Genomic DNA, 15,292 nt, shown 5'->3' with positions numbered 1-15,292 from the left:
CGCTTGCCCGGCCTGCTCGGCTCCCCGCAGGTGGTCGGCACCTTCCGCATGTTCCTGCTCTTCGCGGTGTCCCTGTGCATCGTGCTTCCGCTCAGCCTGCAGAGGAACATGATGGCCTCCATCCAGTCCTTCAGCGCCATGGCCCTCATGTTCTACACCGTGTTCATGCTTGTGGTGAGTGCTCCCAGCGGGGACGGGAAGGTGCTCGACAGCCGGGCAAGTGGTGGAGTCGTGCCCGTGAGCCCTGGCGGGGCACGGGGGCCGCCTGGACCTGGGCCGGCAGGGCAGCGATGGTGCCCAGGCAGGGGTGCAGCCGATGCCCCAGGAAGCGCGGTATGGAGGCTCCTCGTTTGACGGACATTTCATGTGTAGTTAGTGATCGGGACTCATGGCGCGGACGCCTGGTCACAAGGGGGCAGGTGGTTTTCTAGATGAACATGCTTTGCCATCCAGTTCTGGGTGGCCGGCGTGGAGTACATGCTTGGAACACTTGTGTCCTACCGCGTGCCTGGAGGCCTCTGAGTGGGAGCCCGTGGGGCCTGAGCCCGGGGCCTGACCATCATGGTGAAGGTCGGACGGGCCCACTCCTGAGTGAACAGCGTGGAAACCTTTGCCATGGGTTTTCCTAAGAAAGCTGAGCCCTTCCCAGTACCCCAGCGACCTCCTTGGGAAGGCTGCCCAGTAAGGTCACGCTGTTCTCCAGACAGCCCTGTTCTCTGGGGCTTTGTCTTTTAAAATGGGTGGGGGGGCTGGCTGCCTCAGTCGGTGGAGCGTGCGGCTCGTGATCTCAGGGTCGTGAGTTCGAGCCCCGTGTTGGGCGCAGACCCTACTTAAAGAAGAACAAAGTGTCCAGATGGGCCTGGGAAGGGCCTGCCGAGTTTGTAGGGACCGTCCTGTCCCCTGAGGCAACTGAGAGGGGTGGCAGGTGGGCCTCACTGTGCCCCGTCTGCCACGTGTGTTCAGGGCATGGGCAGCTGCCTCAGAAGCCCCGCTGGCTGTGTGTGTCCAGCTCGTGGCACAGCGCAGGGCAGGAAACCACGGGTGCGGGACCCCAGCCAGCGGCACCAGGTCTCGCCACAGGGAGCGTGCGGCCATCTTCCGGTAGCGTGGCCCGGGCCACAGTACTCGCCCGGCGCGGGGGTCCTGATTCGCATCCCGTGTGCCGATCTGCCCTGAGCTCGCCTTTCTCGTCCCCGTGCAGATCGTGCTGTCCTCCCTCAAGCACGGCCTGTTCGGTGGGCAGTGGCTGCAGCGCGTCAGCTACGTGCGCTGGGAGGGTGTCTTCCGCTGTATCCCCATCTTCGGCATGTCCTTCGCCTGCCAGTCGTAAGTACCGTCCGCTGCCCGGGGGCCCGAGGCATGGGGGTGTCCCTTGGGGCGGGGGGTCGCGGGGAGATGGGCGTCCTCTCTTGTCTGGAATTGGCGATGCAGGCCACCGTCGCGTGATGCCTCGTTCTGTTGTGACTTGTTCCCCTCCAAGCTGAGGGAGAGAGCTGTGTGTATTTTTATCGAGAGAGAACTCGACTTTATTCCCGAGATGTGCTGCCGGCAGGACTGGGGACAGTGCCCAGTACGCCCCCCTCCCCCCAGAAGAGTTGGCTGTGGGGAACACAGAACAGCCCAAAACCATCTGATTCACACAGTCCCAAGCATTTTGCCAGAACTGAGCTGTTCGTGTGAGAATATTTAAAAGGAAATTGCACAAACATTGACTTCCGACTGCCGCCGGGGCGCCTTCGGAGGCGTGTGCGCGTGCGCGAGTGTGCTTTCTCTCTGGCACGCAGAGCTCTGGGAATGCAGATCAGGCTATTTCCATAATTCCAGCAGCATTACCTTCGCCACCGAGTGACAAGAGCCAGTGATTCATGCCCGGTCGGAACGGTAACCCGCTCAAAAGAGAGGCGTAAATCCGGCACGGACGGGAAAAGACCATCAGTACCCGGGGGGGCCCGCTTCTGCCAGCCCCCCCGCAGCTCCAGTGGGCTTGTATTGTGCCAATCGTAAACTAATGTGGCAGATAAAATTTGCTCGTGCTGCTGTGTTTACACCCACATGCGAGATCCAAATCGTCATTTCCCACTTACTGTCTCTCTTGGCAGCTTGGGTTCCACCAGAACACGCTCTACTCTTGCTGTTTAATGTCCCCATTATACTTGGTGACAGAAGTTCCACTCTCTCACGGCATACCTTGTTACCAGTTGTCCTTTTTTGTCTGTGAGTTTGCTTTTAGAACAGAAGCCAGTGGTTGGGCTTTTTGGTGGCAGCTGCAGAGTAGCCAGCCCACCTCGGTTGGGTTTGGGTCCTAGGTCAGATGGTACGTTCTGGAAGGTTGTCCTGCTCGAAGGGAGCACTGGCCCTACGGAGAGCGCCCATGTTCTCCCCAGTGAGCGGCTGGCAAGGGCGTCCACAGAGCTTGGAATGACTGGTTTGGGGACCTCCCCTTAGAAACACAGGCATTTACCAAGGGCGGAGACCAAGCGCTCCACTCCCGCTACATCTCCGCACGGGCGTGCGTGAGAGACGGGCCTGCGGGGTGACTGCCTGCGTGACTGGTGTCCTTTCTGCGGGGGTGGGCCAGGCCGCTGCTTTGCTCTTGCCGTCTGGCCCTGTCTGGTCTTACTTCCTAGTAAACGAGTCCAGAACCACGAGGCCCTGTGGCCCACAGAAGCAGCCTGGGGAGTGCCGAGCACAGAGGGGCCTGGTCCACACGGAGGCCCGGGTCTGTGCGCTGGGGCTGCATGTGGGAAGCTTTGACTCGGGTAAAGCAAGTCTTGGAGGCCGCTCGGCGAGGTGGGCGGTCTGGGTACGCTCCGTGGGGTGCCGAGGTGGTTCTCATGGACGTCTGTGGCTCCCAGCAGTTGTTCCGGGAGCACGGGCAGGATTAGGGGGGCCTTTCTGCACTTGTTCATGTGCCAGCGTGGGGCACGACCCACTCCCCACGGTACCTGCAGCTCCTGGTGTGTGCTGGGGGCCGGGGGTTGGGGGAAGTCCCCGTCCGGGGGTCTGACTCTGCTTCCCCGAGTTGTCACTCGCTGGTATGGACCCTGGCTCAGCCCGAGGAACCGTCTGGCGCTGGGATGTTGGTGCCGTGTCCCCTGTGGGCCCTCTGCCGTCCGCTTGGGCTGCACGGATCGGTGCTCCCTGGCACCCTCCAGCTGGGCCGAGGGGAGGGCAGCTCTCCGGGGTGACCCCTGGCCACGGTGGGTGCCCCAGTGGGACAGTGCCCGAGCTCCTGCTGGCCGGTTCTTCCCACCAGTTCCTGTTTGCTTTGCGGTGATGTCTCCTCTTACTTTCTTGAAGGTGGTTTCGGGGTTTGGCTTCACTTACCGCTGTGCTTGTCCATCTATTGGCGACCATTTTCTGCATCCTGGCGCGTCCCTGCCAGCTGGCATTCCGCACGCATGACCGCGGGCTGTGGCGCTCTGTCCCCCAGCCGCTGGGATGCCACAGTACATGGGCGGGAGAGTGGCCGCCTTCTGTTTGGACACCCCCGAGCCCGGCTTCCCTTCCCCGTCTGCACATAGACCTCTGCTGCCCACCCCTTTTCCTGGCCCTCCCCACTGCTCCCCACAGGGACTGTCCGCTGTTTGCAGAGGGCCCGACGGCCGTGTCCCTTCCACCGCCCAGCAGCACTGCGCCGCTGGCCCTGGGCTGTGCGTGGGATAGAAGCTGCCTCTCTGTCCCTGTGGGCTCCGACCGACAGCGCTGAGGCGAGGGCAGGTGGCCCGGCCCTGCTTATGTTTGTTTAACTTTCTGTTCTTTTGACGGCGGCGCTCTGCACTGCTTCCTGCCTCCCCTGTAAACACGTGTGGCTTCACTGCCGCCTGGCACTCTGTGTGGTGGTCACGCTCCTGCTTCTGCGGGACAGCCGGCCTTTCATTCTGTGGCACTTCTGCAGCGTTTGCAGATAGCTCGTGAGGGGGTGCTCGGGGCCACCCCGCCGTCTGAACCTCAGTTGCAGCCTGGAGTTACCGTGGTGGCGGGTGTGATTGGAAGGACCGTGCTGGAGACTCGGGGGTGGGGGGACTGGGGACCTGGGGACAAGGGCAGGCAGAGAGCGTGTCTTCCTCTGGAGTCTGCTTGGTGAAGTCGCTGGTGTTTATACAGTCAGGTTCTGCCCACCTACGACAGCCTGGATGAGCCGTCGGTGAAAACCATGAGCTCCATATTTGCCTGCTCCCTCAACGTGGTCACCGCCTTCTACGTCACGGTAGGAGCCCCTTCAGCTGTCCCCTCCTCTCCTGTGTCAGAAACCGCTGGGCTCTCGACCCCCTGCAGGCCTGCCCTTTGCTCCTTTCCTATCGGGGACCAGGTGGCCACGGGGGCAGACCCGCCCCTCGGCTCCGCTCCAAGGCCGCGCGCAAATGCAAACACGCTCTTCCCCCGGCGGCAGCCGTATCTCTCCCGTTCCGGGGGCCCCCATCACGCTGGCCGGGGGTCTCTCCTGACTCCTTCTCTGAGTGAGACCTTTGCTTATCTGCGCTGGAAAGAGCCCCGTCTGTTTACTGAAATGGGGACATAAAAAAAGCAGAGGAAAAAAATAACCTTCGATTTGGGTAGATTTTTCTTTGGGTCCCCATGTTGCCGTTTGTCCTATGAGCAGTGCACACTCTGGCCCGTGGCCCTGAGCCGCAGAGCACCCGTGCTCTCGTCAGCTTCCCCAGCGTTGTCCACGGGGAGTGGCCGTCCGTGGTGGGCACGGTTTGCCCCATGGTGCCCGGCTTTGGCTGTTGCCCTCGGGGAAGATTGGCTGCCCTGCGGGGCTTGCCGGGAACCCTGAGGCTTCCTTTCCACGTGGTAGCTCGCTGCCCTGGGGCTTGCTGTCCGCACGGGAGGCAGACTGGAGCCTCCTGACAGCCGGGCCTTCTGGGCACGTAGGCTGTGGGCCCGCGGTCCCATGGGCGGTGTGGTCCTGCGGACACTGCTCAGGGCTGTCTCCATGACCGTGCGCCCCCGCTGTCGCTCTCCCGCAGGTCGGCTGCTTCGGCTATGTGAGCTTCACCGAGGCCACTGCGGGCAACGTTCTGATGCACTTTCCCTCCAACCTGGTGACGGAGATGATGCGAGTGGGCTTCATGATGTCCGTGGCCGTGGGCTTCCCGATGATGATCCTGCCGTGTCGGCAGGCCTTGAACACACTGCTTTTTGAGCAGCAGGTAAGGCTCTCGTGGCCCTTTAGGCGACCCTCCACCAGCAAAATGCTGTCCTGCTGACCTCCACTGTGTCCGCTCTGTTGGATTGGGCCGGTTCTCTAGCTCTCCGGGCTGCGGCAGGGAGAGCTTTTTCTACTTAAAAATGGAAAAGCTGGGCGCCTGGGTGTCTCAGTGGGTTAAGCCGCTGCCTTCGGCTCAGGTCATGATCTCGGGGTCCTGGGATCGAGTCCCGCATCGGACTCTCTGCTCAGCAGGGAGCCTGCTTCCCTCTCTCTCTCTCTCTGCCTGCCTCTCCGTCTACTTGTGATTTCTGTCAAATAAATAAATAAAATCTTTAAAAAAAAAAAAAGGAAAAGCTTCGGTTGAAGTGAAATCTCTTATTTTTTAAATGTTTTTAAAATATTTTATTTATCTGTCAAAGAGACAAAACGAGAGAGGGAATATAAGCAGGGGGAGCGAGAGAGGGAGAAGCAGGCTTCCTGCCGAGCAAGGAGCCCGATGCGGGGCTCGATCCCAAGACCCTGGGATCATGACCTGAGTTGAAGGCAGAGGCTTAACCCACTGAGCCACCCAGGCACCCCAAAGTGAAATCTTCTAACAGGGATTTTTAAAAAAATCCCTATTACAAGTAGGCAAAGAGGCAGAGCAGCAGCAGAGGGGAAAGCAGGCTCCCCGCTGAGCAGAGAGCCTGATGCCGGGCTCGATCCCAGGACCTTGAGGCCATGACCCGAGCCGAAGGCAGGGGCTTTAACCCACTGAGCTACCCAGGTGCCCTTCGGGATTTTTTAAAAACCAGCTTTGGAGAAAAGAGACCGTGCCAGAGCACACAGGGGTCTGTCCCCACGGGAGGCGTGGAGCCCTGACTCCCCAGTCCCCCGGCTGCCGCCTCCGAATCAGGTGGAGCGGAAACCCCGAGGGGTGCGGGGGTGCTGGCAGTGTGGAAGAGCTGGCTTCGTAGGCAGGCACTGACATCTGGGCCCTGGGGTCAGCGCACTTTGCTTTTACGTTTATGTAACTGGACATTTTAACAGTTCGGATCAGAGACGGCACGAGAGGCTGAGTTCTCTTCACTTCCGCGTGTGCGGGCATGAACCACTGAGTCTTTAATGAGAAGTTTTCAGAGGTGTGGGTTGGAGCTAAGAGTCTCCTTTGCTGTTGCCAAGTTAAAAATAGAAGGTCCGTGTGTAACTTGCGTCCCAAGACGTGCCCCGAGATGCGCCCACTTTGGGAGCCCACGGACCCGCCCACAGTTTTTCTCCATGGCGGTGTCTTGTGTCTCTGGGTGGAGGTCCTTGAGTGTGGTCTGCGGTCAGCCGGGACTCCTGGTGGCCACACACGTGGAACTGCTTAGGCCACAGGGTGGGGGGTGGGGAGTGAGGGGGTGGGGGGCTCTCAAAACTCCAGGAGACAGTGTGTCCAGTAGCCACACTGGAGAAGGTGGGCCCCTGGGCCTTTGGAGCAGCTAGAACTGGGCTCGTTGTCCACAGGGTTGTCCTGTGCTCAAGGCAGCTTCCCGCTGATTGTGCATCGAGACGGCCCCTGGTGGCGGAGCCAAGCCCTGAAGGACGGGCCGTCTTCCCCATCCAGTCCGAGCCCTCATTCCCGACCCCGTTAGCTGGGCAGGCACCTGGGCACCAGGCGTGGCACGATTTAATGCCTGGTCCCTCGGGGGCAGCGGTGGGGACAGCTCTTGTCTCCCCCACGCCCCCCGCCCCCGCACTGTGAGCCGCTGGCCTCCAGCTTTCCCCCTTTGATGCTCTGTGTGTGAACAGCATTTGTGTTTCTGTACATAATTTTTACCGTTGAGGAAGCAGTCCACAGCGGCATTCGAGGCGCTGTTAAATCGGGAAGAAGATTCCCCTTCGTGCCTCCGTCCTCCCCCAGCTGACGTGGCGTTTGTGCGCGTCTCCGTAGAGTCCTTTCGCCGAGTCTCCTGCCGTCGCTGGGCGTCTCCATGGAAACCCGTGACGCCTCGCTCTTGCTCTTCCGGCTTTTGTGGGAGACTCTGCCGCGGTGGGTCCTTCATGCTTGACCTCCCACGGGTGCTCTCTCCCGACCACACGTACCGCTGCCCCTTCTCCCTCTCCTCTTGGAGTATCGGGTAGACTTGTAGGCAGGAGTTCTTGGGTCAAACGGTGTAGCCCCAACGCCCCTCCTCGCCGGACCCAGTGCAAGCTGTCATCCTAAGGTCGATCAGAAATTTGGGCTGCAGCGCCCCCCAGTCCATCCTAAGAAAGCCACCTGCATCGAAGGTCTATTATGGAAATGGGGTGATTTAAAATTCTAGTTACGGAAGGTTCTGAGGCTCCCCTGGAGTGGTATTGCCCGGCCCAGGAATAGGAACTATGGTCAGCCCTTCCTGTGTGCCCAGTAGTGCTCTAGAAGCTTCACTCCGGCTACCAGACCAGAAGATGGTTCTGGTGAATGGGCCTTGGAGGAGGAGTAAGTTTGGGTTTGGTTACATCATGTCCTATCATCTTTCCTTCTTCTCCGAAGCACCTGGAAATTAGAGCATGCACGGGAGTGTGTGCCCTGGGTGGTTCTGCTGTACCCGGAAACCATCAGCCTGGCTCTGTGGAGCTCCCTCTGGCTTCTGGTGGTCCCGTTTTTAATCTGGCTTGTGCACTGCCCCAACGGAAATGGAAGGTCCTGCTGCTAACATTTTGAAACAAAGTTGTAAACTCTCCGTCCTGTTCCATCCCATGCCTGCCGTGAGGAGCAGCCTGGGCCTTCCCGGCCCGGAGCTTTGCTGGGCTGGGTTACTGGTTGGGTCACCGTCTCGCGGCAACACCGCTCAGCCAAGTCATACCGTGTCTGGAGTCACCTGCTGGCCTCCCATGCACACCTACCTGGGCCACCGGCAGAGCCCTTTACGGGCATCCTTGCTGGAGGGCGGAGAGGCAATCAGTCATTTCAAAACCATTCTGTTTTTGTTTCCTCTCACCCAGCAAAAAGATGGGACCTTTGCTGCTGGAGGCTACATGCCGCCCCTGCGGTTCAAAGCCCTCACCTTCTCAGTCGTGTTTGGAACCATGGTGGGTGGAATCATGATCCCCAACGGTAAGTGGGAAGACTGCCCCGGGGACTGGCTTCCCGCCCGCTCTGTCCTCTCCCCGTCCTCCATGCTTGCTGTGACAGGGAGGGACCCCAGGGCTGACGCTGCCTGGAGTCTCCGTGTTCAGCTGACACCCAGAGTCTCACAACCCTCTCTAGTCCCTAAAAAACATGTAGAGGCCATCTGTGAATCTTTCGATTTCCCCCCGGGAAAGGCGTGGGTCACTGTAGTATCCTCAGGGAGCCGTGGGCGTGTGCAAAGCTGAGCTAGTGACTGACACGCAAGGACACCAGCCTGGTTGGTGGACTCGGTGGGGATGCTGTTGGTTGATTCCTGGTTTTGAGGACACATCACCAAGGGACAGGGAAGGGCCTGAGTGAGATTTGCGCAGTCACACATGGTGGGGAGGTTGGCGATTCAGGACAAGCCATCCGAGAAGCCCCCGCTGGGCGCCCAGAGGCTCTGAGAGGAGCCAGTGCGGTGCTGTAGGCCTCGCCCTGTGCTGGGCCCCGTGGGAGGACACCTGCTCCCCGTGGCTCACCGAGGTTCACGCAAGCAAGGGAGGGAGTCACGTTGCCCCCATTTCACGGGCCAGGAACTGAGGTGCAGGGAGCAGGGAGCTTGCCTGGGACTCCTGGCTGGGAGGTTGGGGCCTCTGGTTCTCACGGGGCTGCGGATTGCTCCCCAACGCCCGCGTAGCAGCCAGGATGCCCCTCACGTGCCTGTGGGCACACAGGCTGGACTTGCGGAGGCGCGCGTTCCCCAGGCCCGGAGGCAGGGCTGGCTTGCCTGCCTGTGCTTGCTAAAAGCCTGTGCTCCGTGCCTTGCCGGAGCCCCTGGCGCTCACCCCCCTCCTGTCTTTCTCATTCCCAGTGGAGACGATCCTGGGCCTCACGGGCGCGATGATGGGAAGTCTCATCTGCTTCGTCTGCCCGGCTCTGATCTATAAGAAAATCCACAAGAACACCCTTTCCTCCCAGGTGAGCGCCGCTCAGCCCCACCCAGGACTGGTGTGGGCCGTGTTCTCAGATGAGAGTTTCTTCCTATAGGAGGCCCTTGGTTCGGAAGGTCTGGGAGATGCGGGACCAGGCCAGGCGGCTACCTCTGTACGTATGGAGGTTCCCACGGGCCCAGGGTGCGCAGGCGCGCCTATGTGTGTGAGACCTTCTTACTTTGCCTGAGCGTTGAAGACCGAACCGCTTTTCCCCAAGCATGTGTGTGTGTGGTGACAGGGTTATCCGTGCCTGTGTGCCGCACTCTCCAGGCCCCTCCCCGTTCCTATCCCCGACTGTCTCACTAGGGGACTGTCCACGGGGTCACTTCTGCCATGCTCTGGTGTCATAGGGAAAACCATGCCGATTCTCCACGTACATGAGTGTTAGGATGCGTTTGAGAGCATGTCTGTGGGAAGCTTTCTGGAAGAGGAGTCCCCGTGTCCGAGAGGAGGAGCACGTGGGCACGGGAGCTTTTACCCACAGCCCGTACAGAGGTCAGTGCCGTCACCGCCTGGCCGAGCCCAGGCCTCTTTCCCCGTCAGCGGTCTGCGGGGGTGTCAAGTGTCTTCTCGTGTGTTTACGAGCGACTGCATTTCTCTTCCTGGGAGCCACCCTTGCGTTTTGCTCACCTTCCGCGGGCTTACGGAGCTTTTTGTTTTTGGGATTTCCCCATGATGGTTTCAGGAGTGCCGCAGAGCGAGTGTACAGCAAAGCACCCGATTCCCCATACAGCGTGAGGACCGTTTGCCAAGTGAGCCCAGCCATGGAGCCACCATCCAGGGAAGGTTTATTTAGAACATTCCAGCACCCAAAGCTTCCCCGGGGTGTCTCACGGTCTTTCCCCTCCAAAGGTTACCGCTCTTCTGTCTTCTAACGTTTGGGAATAATTCTGCTTGTCCTTGGAGTGGGCGTGGACAGAGTCTCACAGTACGTGCTGTGTCTGCTTCCTTTCTCGGGCGTCACGTCTGAGGTCAGCCGCGAGGGCCGCAGCCTGCCTGTTCTCCGTGCTGCGGGGCTCCACGCGGGCCCCCAGAGCACACAGTGGGGCTCTCTGTGCCGCTCGTCCGGGACGTGCATCCGGCGTGTGGGTTACTCCCCGAGGCGGGTGTACCGGATCCTGGGCTTAGGGGTCTGTCCGGTTTCAGGAGATTTTTCCAGGCTCTTCCAGGTGGGCCTCTGGCCTCGGGTTGGACTTCCAGTTGCGCTAGCCCTCTGCCTCCCTCGCACGTGCTGGCCCTTCTGAGGGGTGAGCAGGGGCTCCGTCTGGGTCTTCAGTTGCAATTCTCAGGTGACTGATGATGTTGAGCATTTCATCGTGGGCTTCTCAGCCGTGTGAGTGTCGGGCACGTCCTGCCCTGTCAGCCGGACGGTCTTCTTCTGAATGATTTGTGGACATTTTTCAAGCTTCTAAGTCTTTTTTCAGAAGTACACATTGCAAGTTCTCTCTGGGCTGCCTCTCCGTGCCTTCTGTGATACCTTTTCACCAACACGTATTCTTCGTTTTGTTTTCTTATTTTATTTTATTTTTACTTAATTAATTTTTAAAAAAAAGATTTTATTTATTGATTGGACAGAGAGATCACAAGCAGGCCGAGAGGCAGGCAAAGAGAAAAGGGGAAGCAGGCTTCCCCCTGAGCAGAAAGCCCCATGCGGGACTCGATCCCAGGACCCTGAGATCATGACCCAAGCCAAAGGCAGAGATTTAACCCAGGCGTTCCTATTTTATTTTTTAAAGGTTGATTGATTTTAGAGAGCGCACACATGCAGGTGTGTGCAGGGGTGAGGGGCAGAGGGGCGGGAGGGGGAATCTCCAGCAGACCCCACGCTGAGCTTGGAGCCTGACCTGGGGCATGATCTCACCACCATCAGGTCGTGGCCTGAGCCGAAATGAAGAGTCGGACACCCAACCAGGCATCTGTGCCGTCTGTGACGACTGTGCCGCCAGGTGCCTTGGTGTTCTTCATGCCGGCGCAGTTCCGTTTGTCGCCTTTCTCTCTGGCTGGGGCCTTTTATGTGCCGCCCGTTACAAGGCCCTGCAGATAGCCTTATAGGTCATGTTCTAGAAGCTGCTTGTTTTCTGGACCGCATTCACGTGCAAGCTCCATCGGGTGGGGAGGTGGGGTGAAGGCCCTTAGCTGGTCGCACCCCCCCTTTCCCCGGCACTGTGGTGTCACGGCTGTCATCAGTCCCGTTTCCCCAGGGGATTGCTGGGGACACCTCTGTTGCTGGTCTGTCAGTCTGTCCTCGTCCTCATGGCCCTGCTCCGAGCGCTGCGGCTTTACAGTCTTCACGGCGGGCGGCAGGTGCCCTTGACCTTCATTCTTCCCGGGGTCTTTCCATCACTGGCCCTTAGCATCTGCAGCGGAGTCCGCTTGCTGGCCTCCTCCTGCACAGCCGTGTTGGACTTTGATGGGGTTGTGCCAGACCACGGACCAGAGGACTGACCCGACCCTTCGTGTCACAGCATTTCCCAGTTTTCCTTATGTCTTCTTTTACCCGTGGCTTCTTCAGATGTTCAGACTCTGGGGGATTTCCTCATAATCTTTTGTACTGATCTCTAGTGCGACCCCATTGTGCTGGGAGAACACACACTGAAGAATATGAATTTCCTCCTTTGACCTTCTTGAGACTTGCTTGCAGCCCAGCTTATGGTTTGCGCCGATGGCTGCCGTGGGCTGCGGGTAGCTGTGCGGTTAGGTCAGCTGTACTCACTGCGATGGTCAGATTTCACATGTTCTTGCTGTTTCTTTAATCTTGTTTATCAGTTCTGGGGAAGATGTAACAAGTTCACTGTAATTGTGGATTTGTTTATTTCTCCTTTTAGCTGTATCAGTCTTTGCTTTTTATCTTGAAGCTGTGTTATTGGGAGCATACAGTTTCAGGACACTTACATCTTGTTAAACTGACCCTTTTTCTTGTGAAATGTCTCTGTTTATCTTTGAAATGCTTCTGTCCTTAAAATGGTCTTGTCTGATACAGTGTGACTAACCCAGCTTTGTTTTGGATTTATATTTACCCAGACAAGTTTTTTGTCTTTTCTTTTATGATCTTTCTATGCCTTTATACTTATGGTGTATCTCAGATAATGGCATATGGTTGGCTTTTGTTTCGTTTTGTTTTTATCCAATTTGTTAATAGGAGTATTTAAGACTCTGTATAGTGAATGTAATTACTGATTTTGGGGGGATTAAAGCTTCCATCTTACTCTGTTTTTACTTGTCCCATCTGTTCTTTTTTGTTTGTTTCTTTCTTGGTGACTTGGATAAATCACACATTTTAAGTATTCATGTTTTATTTGTCTTTTAGCTGGAGGTGCACATTTCTGTTCTAATGGTCACACAGAGCAGTTTAGTATGGGTCCTCGATTTATTAGAGTTGACTGTAAGTTGGTTTTACCAATTCACAGACAAGCCAAGCATCCCATAACGTTTTACTTCCATTTACCCTCCTCTGGCCTGTGGTGCCATTGTTTCTGTGTATTTTAATTTTATGTATGTTTTAAACATTGCGAGATGTTATTATTGTTTTAAAATTGCCAACATTTCATTTTATTGAGCCTTTGCAGCCTCTTAGTTTTCTGTCACTTGGTCCTGTCTTCTGGCATGCTTGGTAGTTGGTGGCCATTGTGTTTGAGAAATGGTAGAGGTTCTCGATGATGCTGTCTTCCAGCAGACAGAGGATGGCAAAAGGCCTGTGTTCACTTAAGGGGAGGCTGTTCCTGGTTTGCCTCACTCCTAGGGCACAGCCCTTCCAGGGTCTCAGCTAAACGCCCTTGCCCTCACATTGGTAAATTCTCTGCTTAGCTTCTGTTGTCTCGCACCTCTCTGCGTAGTTGGCATGTACCTTAGGGAGAACTGCATGCAGAATGTGGGTGCCCTTCTATGAGGATGGTGGCTGCCCGAGTTCTGGCTGCCCGAGAGCCCCTCACCCTCCCCTCTAACGCCTGACTCCGGCCTGAGCGTCGCAAGCTCCAGGGTGCTGCTCTCCTGCCTGGTGCTCAGCACTGCAGGTCAGGAGGAGCCTGACCTCACGGCGCCTCCGTGCTTTCCTCCGTGATCCGGGGTCTCACCAGCGGTCTTGGTGGCCAAGGTTGTCTGCCAGTTGGGCGATTTTAGTGAGTTTGGGGAAACTCCTGAGGGCATGCGGAAACTAACCAGCTGCTGCCTCCAGATTGCAAAGGTTTTTCTGTTTGTCGCGTCCCAGAGTTTTAGTCCCTCGGACTCTTTCAGGGGGAAGAAGTCATTGTTAGAAAGACCCTTCCTCTTCAGTATGATTTTTAAAAATTCTTTCTTCAGTTCCAGGGCTTTCATGACTTCATTGTTTTTCATGTAAATCCTTGATCGTCTGTGTTTTATTTCAGGGTAAGAACCCAAGCAGGCTCCATAGATGGCAGCCCCGGGGCTGGGTCGCTGCTGGGTGGTGGTACTGCTCTCGTACTGGACCTCGTGTGGACTTGGGCCTGGTTTGGGACTTGTGTTCGAATGTGCTGCCGTCCGTGCTGCTTGCCACTGTGGCCATGGTAGTGCCCCCTGCTCTGTGATGCATCGCTCTGGAAACTTTTTAAAATTTGGATCCAACTTTTTTTTTTTTTAATTTTATTGATTGATTTGTAGTAATCCCCACATCCAGGGCGGGGCTAGAACCCACGATCCTGCAATTGGGAGTTGCACACTTACTGACAGCCAGCTGGGTGCCGGCTTGGGAAACATTTGAATTCTGATCCTTCTTCCTCACTTTTACTTATGACATTTCTGGATATGTCGCCTGTTCATTCTCCAGAGGCGTGTTGGAGTTAGCCGATCTGACTCTTGCCAGAACAAAGTCCAGCTTTTTGTTTCTTTGGTCTCATCAGAAGTCTTCGAAGCTGTAGATTAATTTGGACGGTGTCGTTCCCTCTGCACTCTGGCGAATCTGCAGTGCGTACCTTGCAGTCTTCCGTGCAGTTGCAGGCGGTGGGGTCCGGCCCGGCCCGCACCAGCCAGACCGCGAGACGGCCGCACCGCCACCTCGGAGATGCCCGAGGCTCCTCTTCTGCCGGCTTCTTCCCTGCCTGTTTCACGGGTCTGCTCTCTGCCCTCCCAGCTCCTTGCGGTCCGACGGCACCTCTGGACTATCCCACCTCCTCCTTCCCAGTTGTTAGGGCTTCTCTTTCCTGATCTGTGTGTCCTGCGCATCTGGCCGCGGGGCCAGCTCCTGACTCAGCGGCGAGAGCCCCTGGTGTCGAACTGTTGAGCCTGGTGTGGCTGTGGCTGCGCGTATGGGAACAAACATGCACGCCCACACGCCTGCACACGGCGTACGTGAGCACCCGTGGAACTGTGCTAAGACAAGTGTCCATCTGTGCCTCCTTTGCTCTGGTTTTGAAATCCAAAAAACACATTGAATCGTCTTAACCATTTGTGAAGATGGTAAAGTTTGTCCCTCCAACTCAGTGCTCTGATGACTCGGGTATCACACGTCAGTTTGGGGATGGACCGTCTGACTGTGGTGTTCTGTTCGTATGTGCTGCTGTGTTTTATTTGCACACAGGTAGCTTTAGTGTTTTGAGGGAAATGAATCTTCCAAGGCACAAACTGGGCGATGTGGCTAGAGTTTGGTGCACACAAAGCTCGGGTCTGGAGGGCACCTGCTTGGCTCCTTTCTGCCTTCTGTCCCGAGAGCTCTGGCTGCTGCTCCTGCGGAAAATGTGGGCCCAGTGCCAGGCCCAGGGTCCGCTCCCCCTGGCTCGCCTGAGGGCTCACTGGACACAGACCTAGAGAAGAGCTGGACAGGGTGCGTGGCTGATGGACATGTCAGGACTGGGCAGCAGAAAGTCTCAAAGGGAGGAATGTGCTGAGAAGCATCCTTGTAGGTGGAGTGAGCCTGTGACACAGTGTGCCCTTAGTGCATCAAAAAGGAACTTTCTCTGCCATCATGAGTTCATTCTTTACCTTGAGAATCTGAGAAATTGGACGGTCTCTCCAGTCTCCACCTGGATGGAGGTGTTGGGAATTAACATGCCACAGCCTGGAAGCCCGCAGAGGGAGCAGGAGCTGCTGGTGGGGCCCCAAGGAGAGAGCAGGGGCTGCCCAGGTCACAGCCGGTGCTGT

At 57.2% G+C, this 15,292-nt stretch overlaps 1 protein-coding gene across 8 annotated transcripts in view; it reads left to right on the top strand.

Moving 5' to 3' along the window:
- The window catches only part of SLC38A10 (solute carrier family 38 member 10), a 39,846-nt gene that overhangs the window by 8,956 nt on the left and 15,598 nt on the right, over window positions 1-15,292 (top strand). For all 8 annotated transcript variants that reach the window (XM_032319419.1, XM_032319417.1, XM_032319416.1 and 5 more), the window contains exons 5-10: window positions 31-174; window positions 1,202-1,326; window positions 4,108-4,210; window positions 4,974-5,156; window positions 8,102-8,213; window positions 9,082-9,188. In XM_032319419.1, the coding sequence (XP_032175310.1) occupies window positions 31-174; window positions 1,202-1,326; window positions 4,108-4,210; window positions 4,974-5,156; window positions 8,102-8,213; window positions 9,082-9,188 (774 nt within the window). The remainder of the gene's footprint in view (window positions 1-30; window positions 175-1,201; window positions 1,327-4,107; window positions 4,211-4,973; window positions 5,157-8,101; window positions 8,214-9,081; window positions 9,189-15,292) is intronic.

This window comes from Mustela erminea, chromosome 18, assembly GCF_009829155.1.
Source record: "Mustela erminea isolate mMusErm1 chromosome 18, mMusErm1.Pri, whole genome shotgun sequence".
Classification (NCBI taxonomy): domain Eukaryota; kingdom Metazoa; phylum Chordata; class Mammalia; order Carnivora; family Mustelidae; genus Mustela; species Mustela erminea.
The sequence above is the reverse complement of the archived record's forward strand: the minus strand, read 5'-3'. Positions and strand labels throughout refer to the sequence as shown.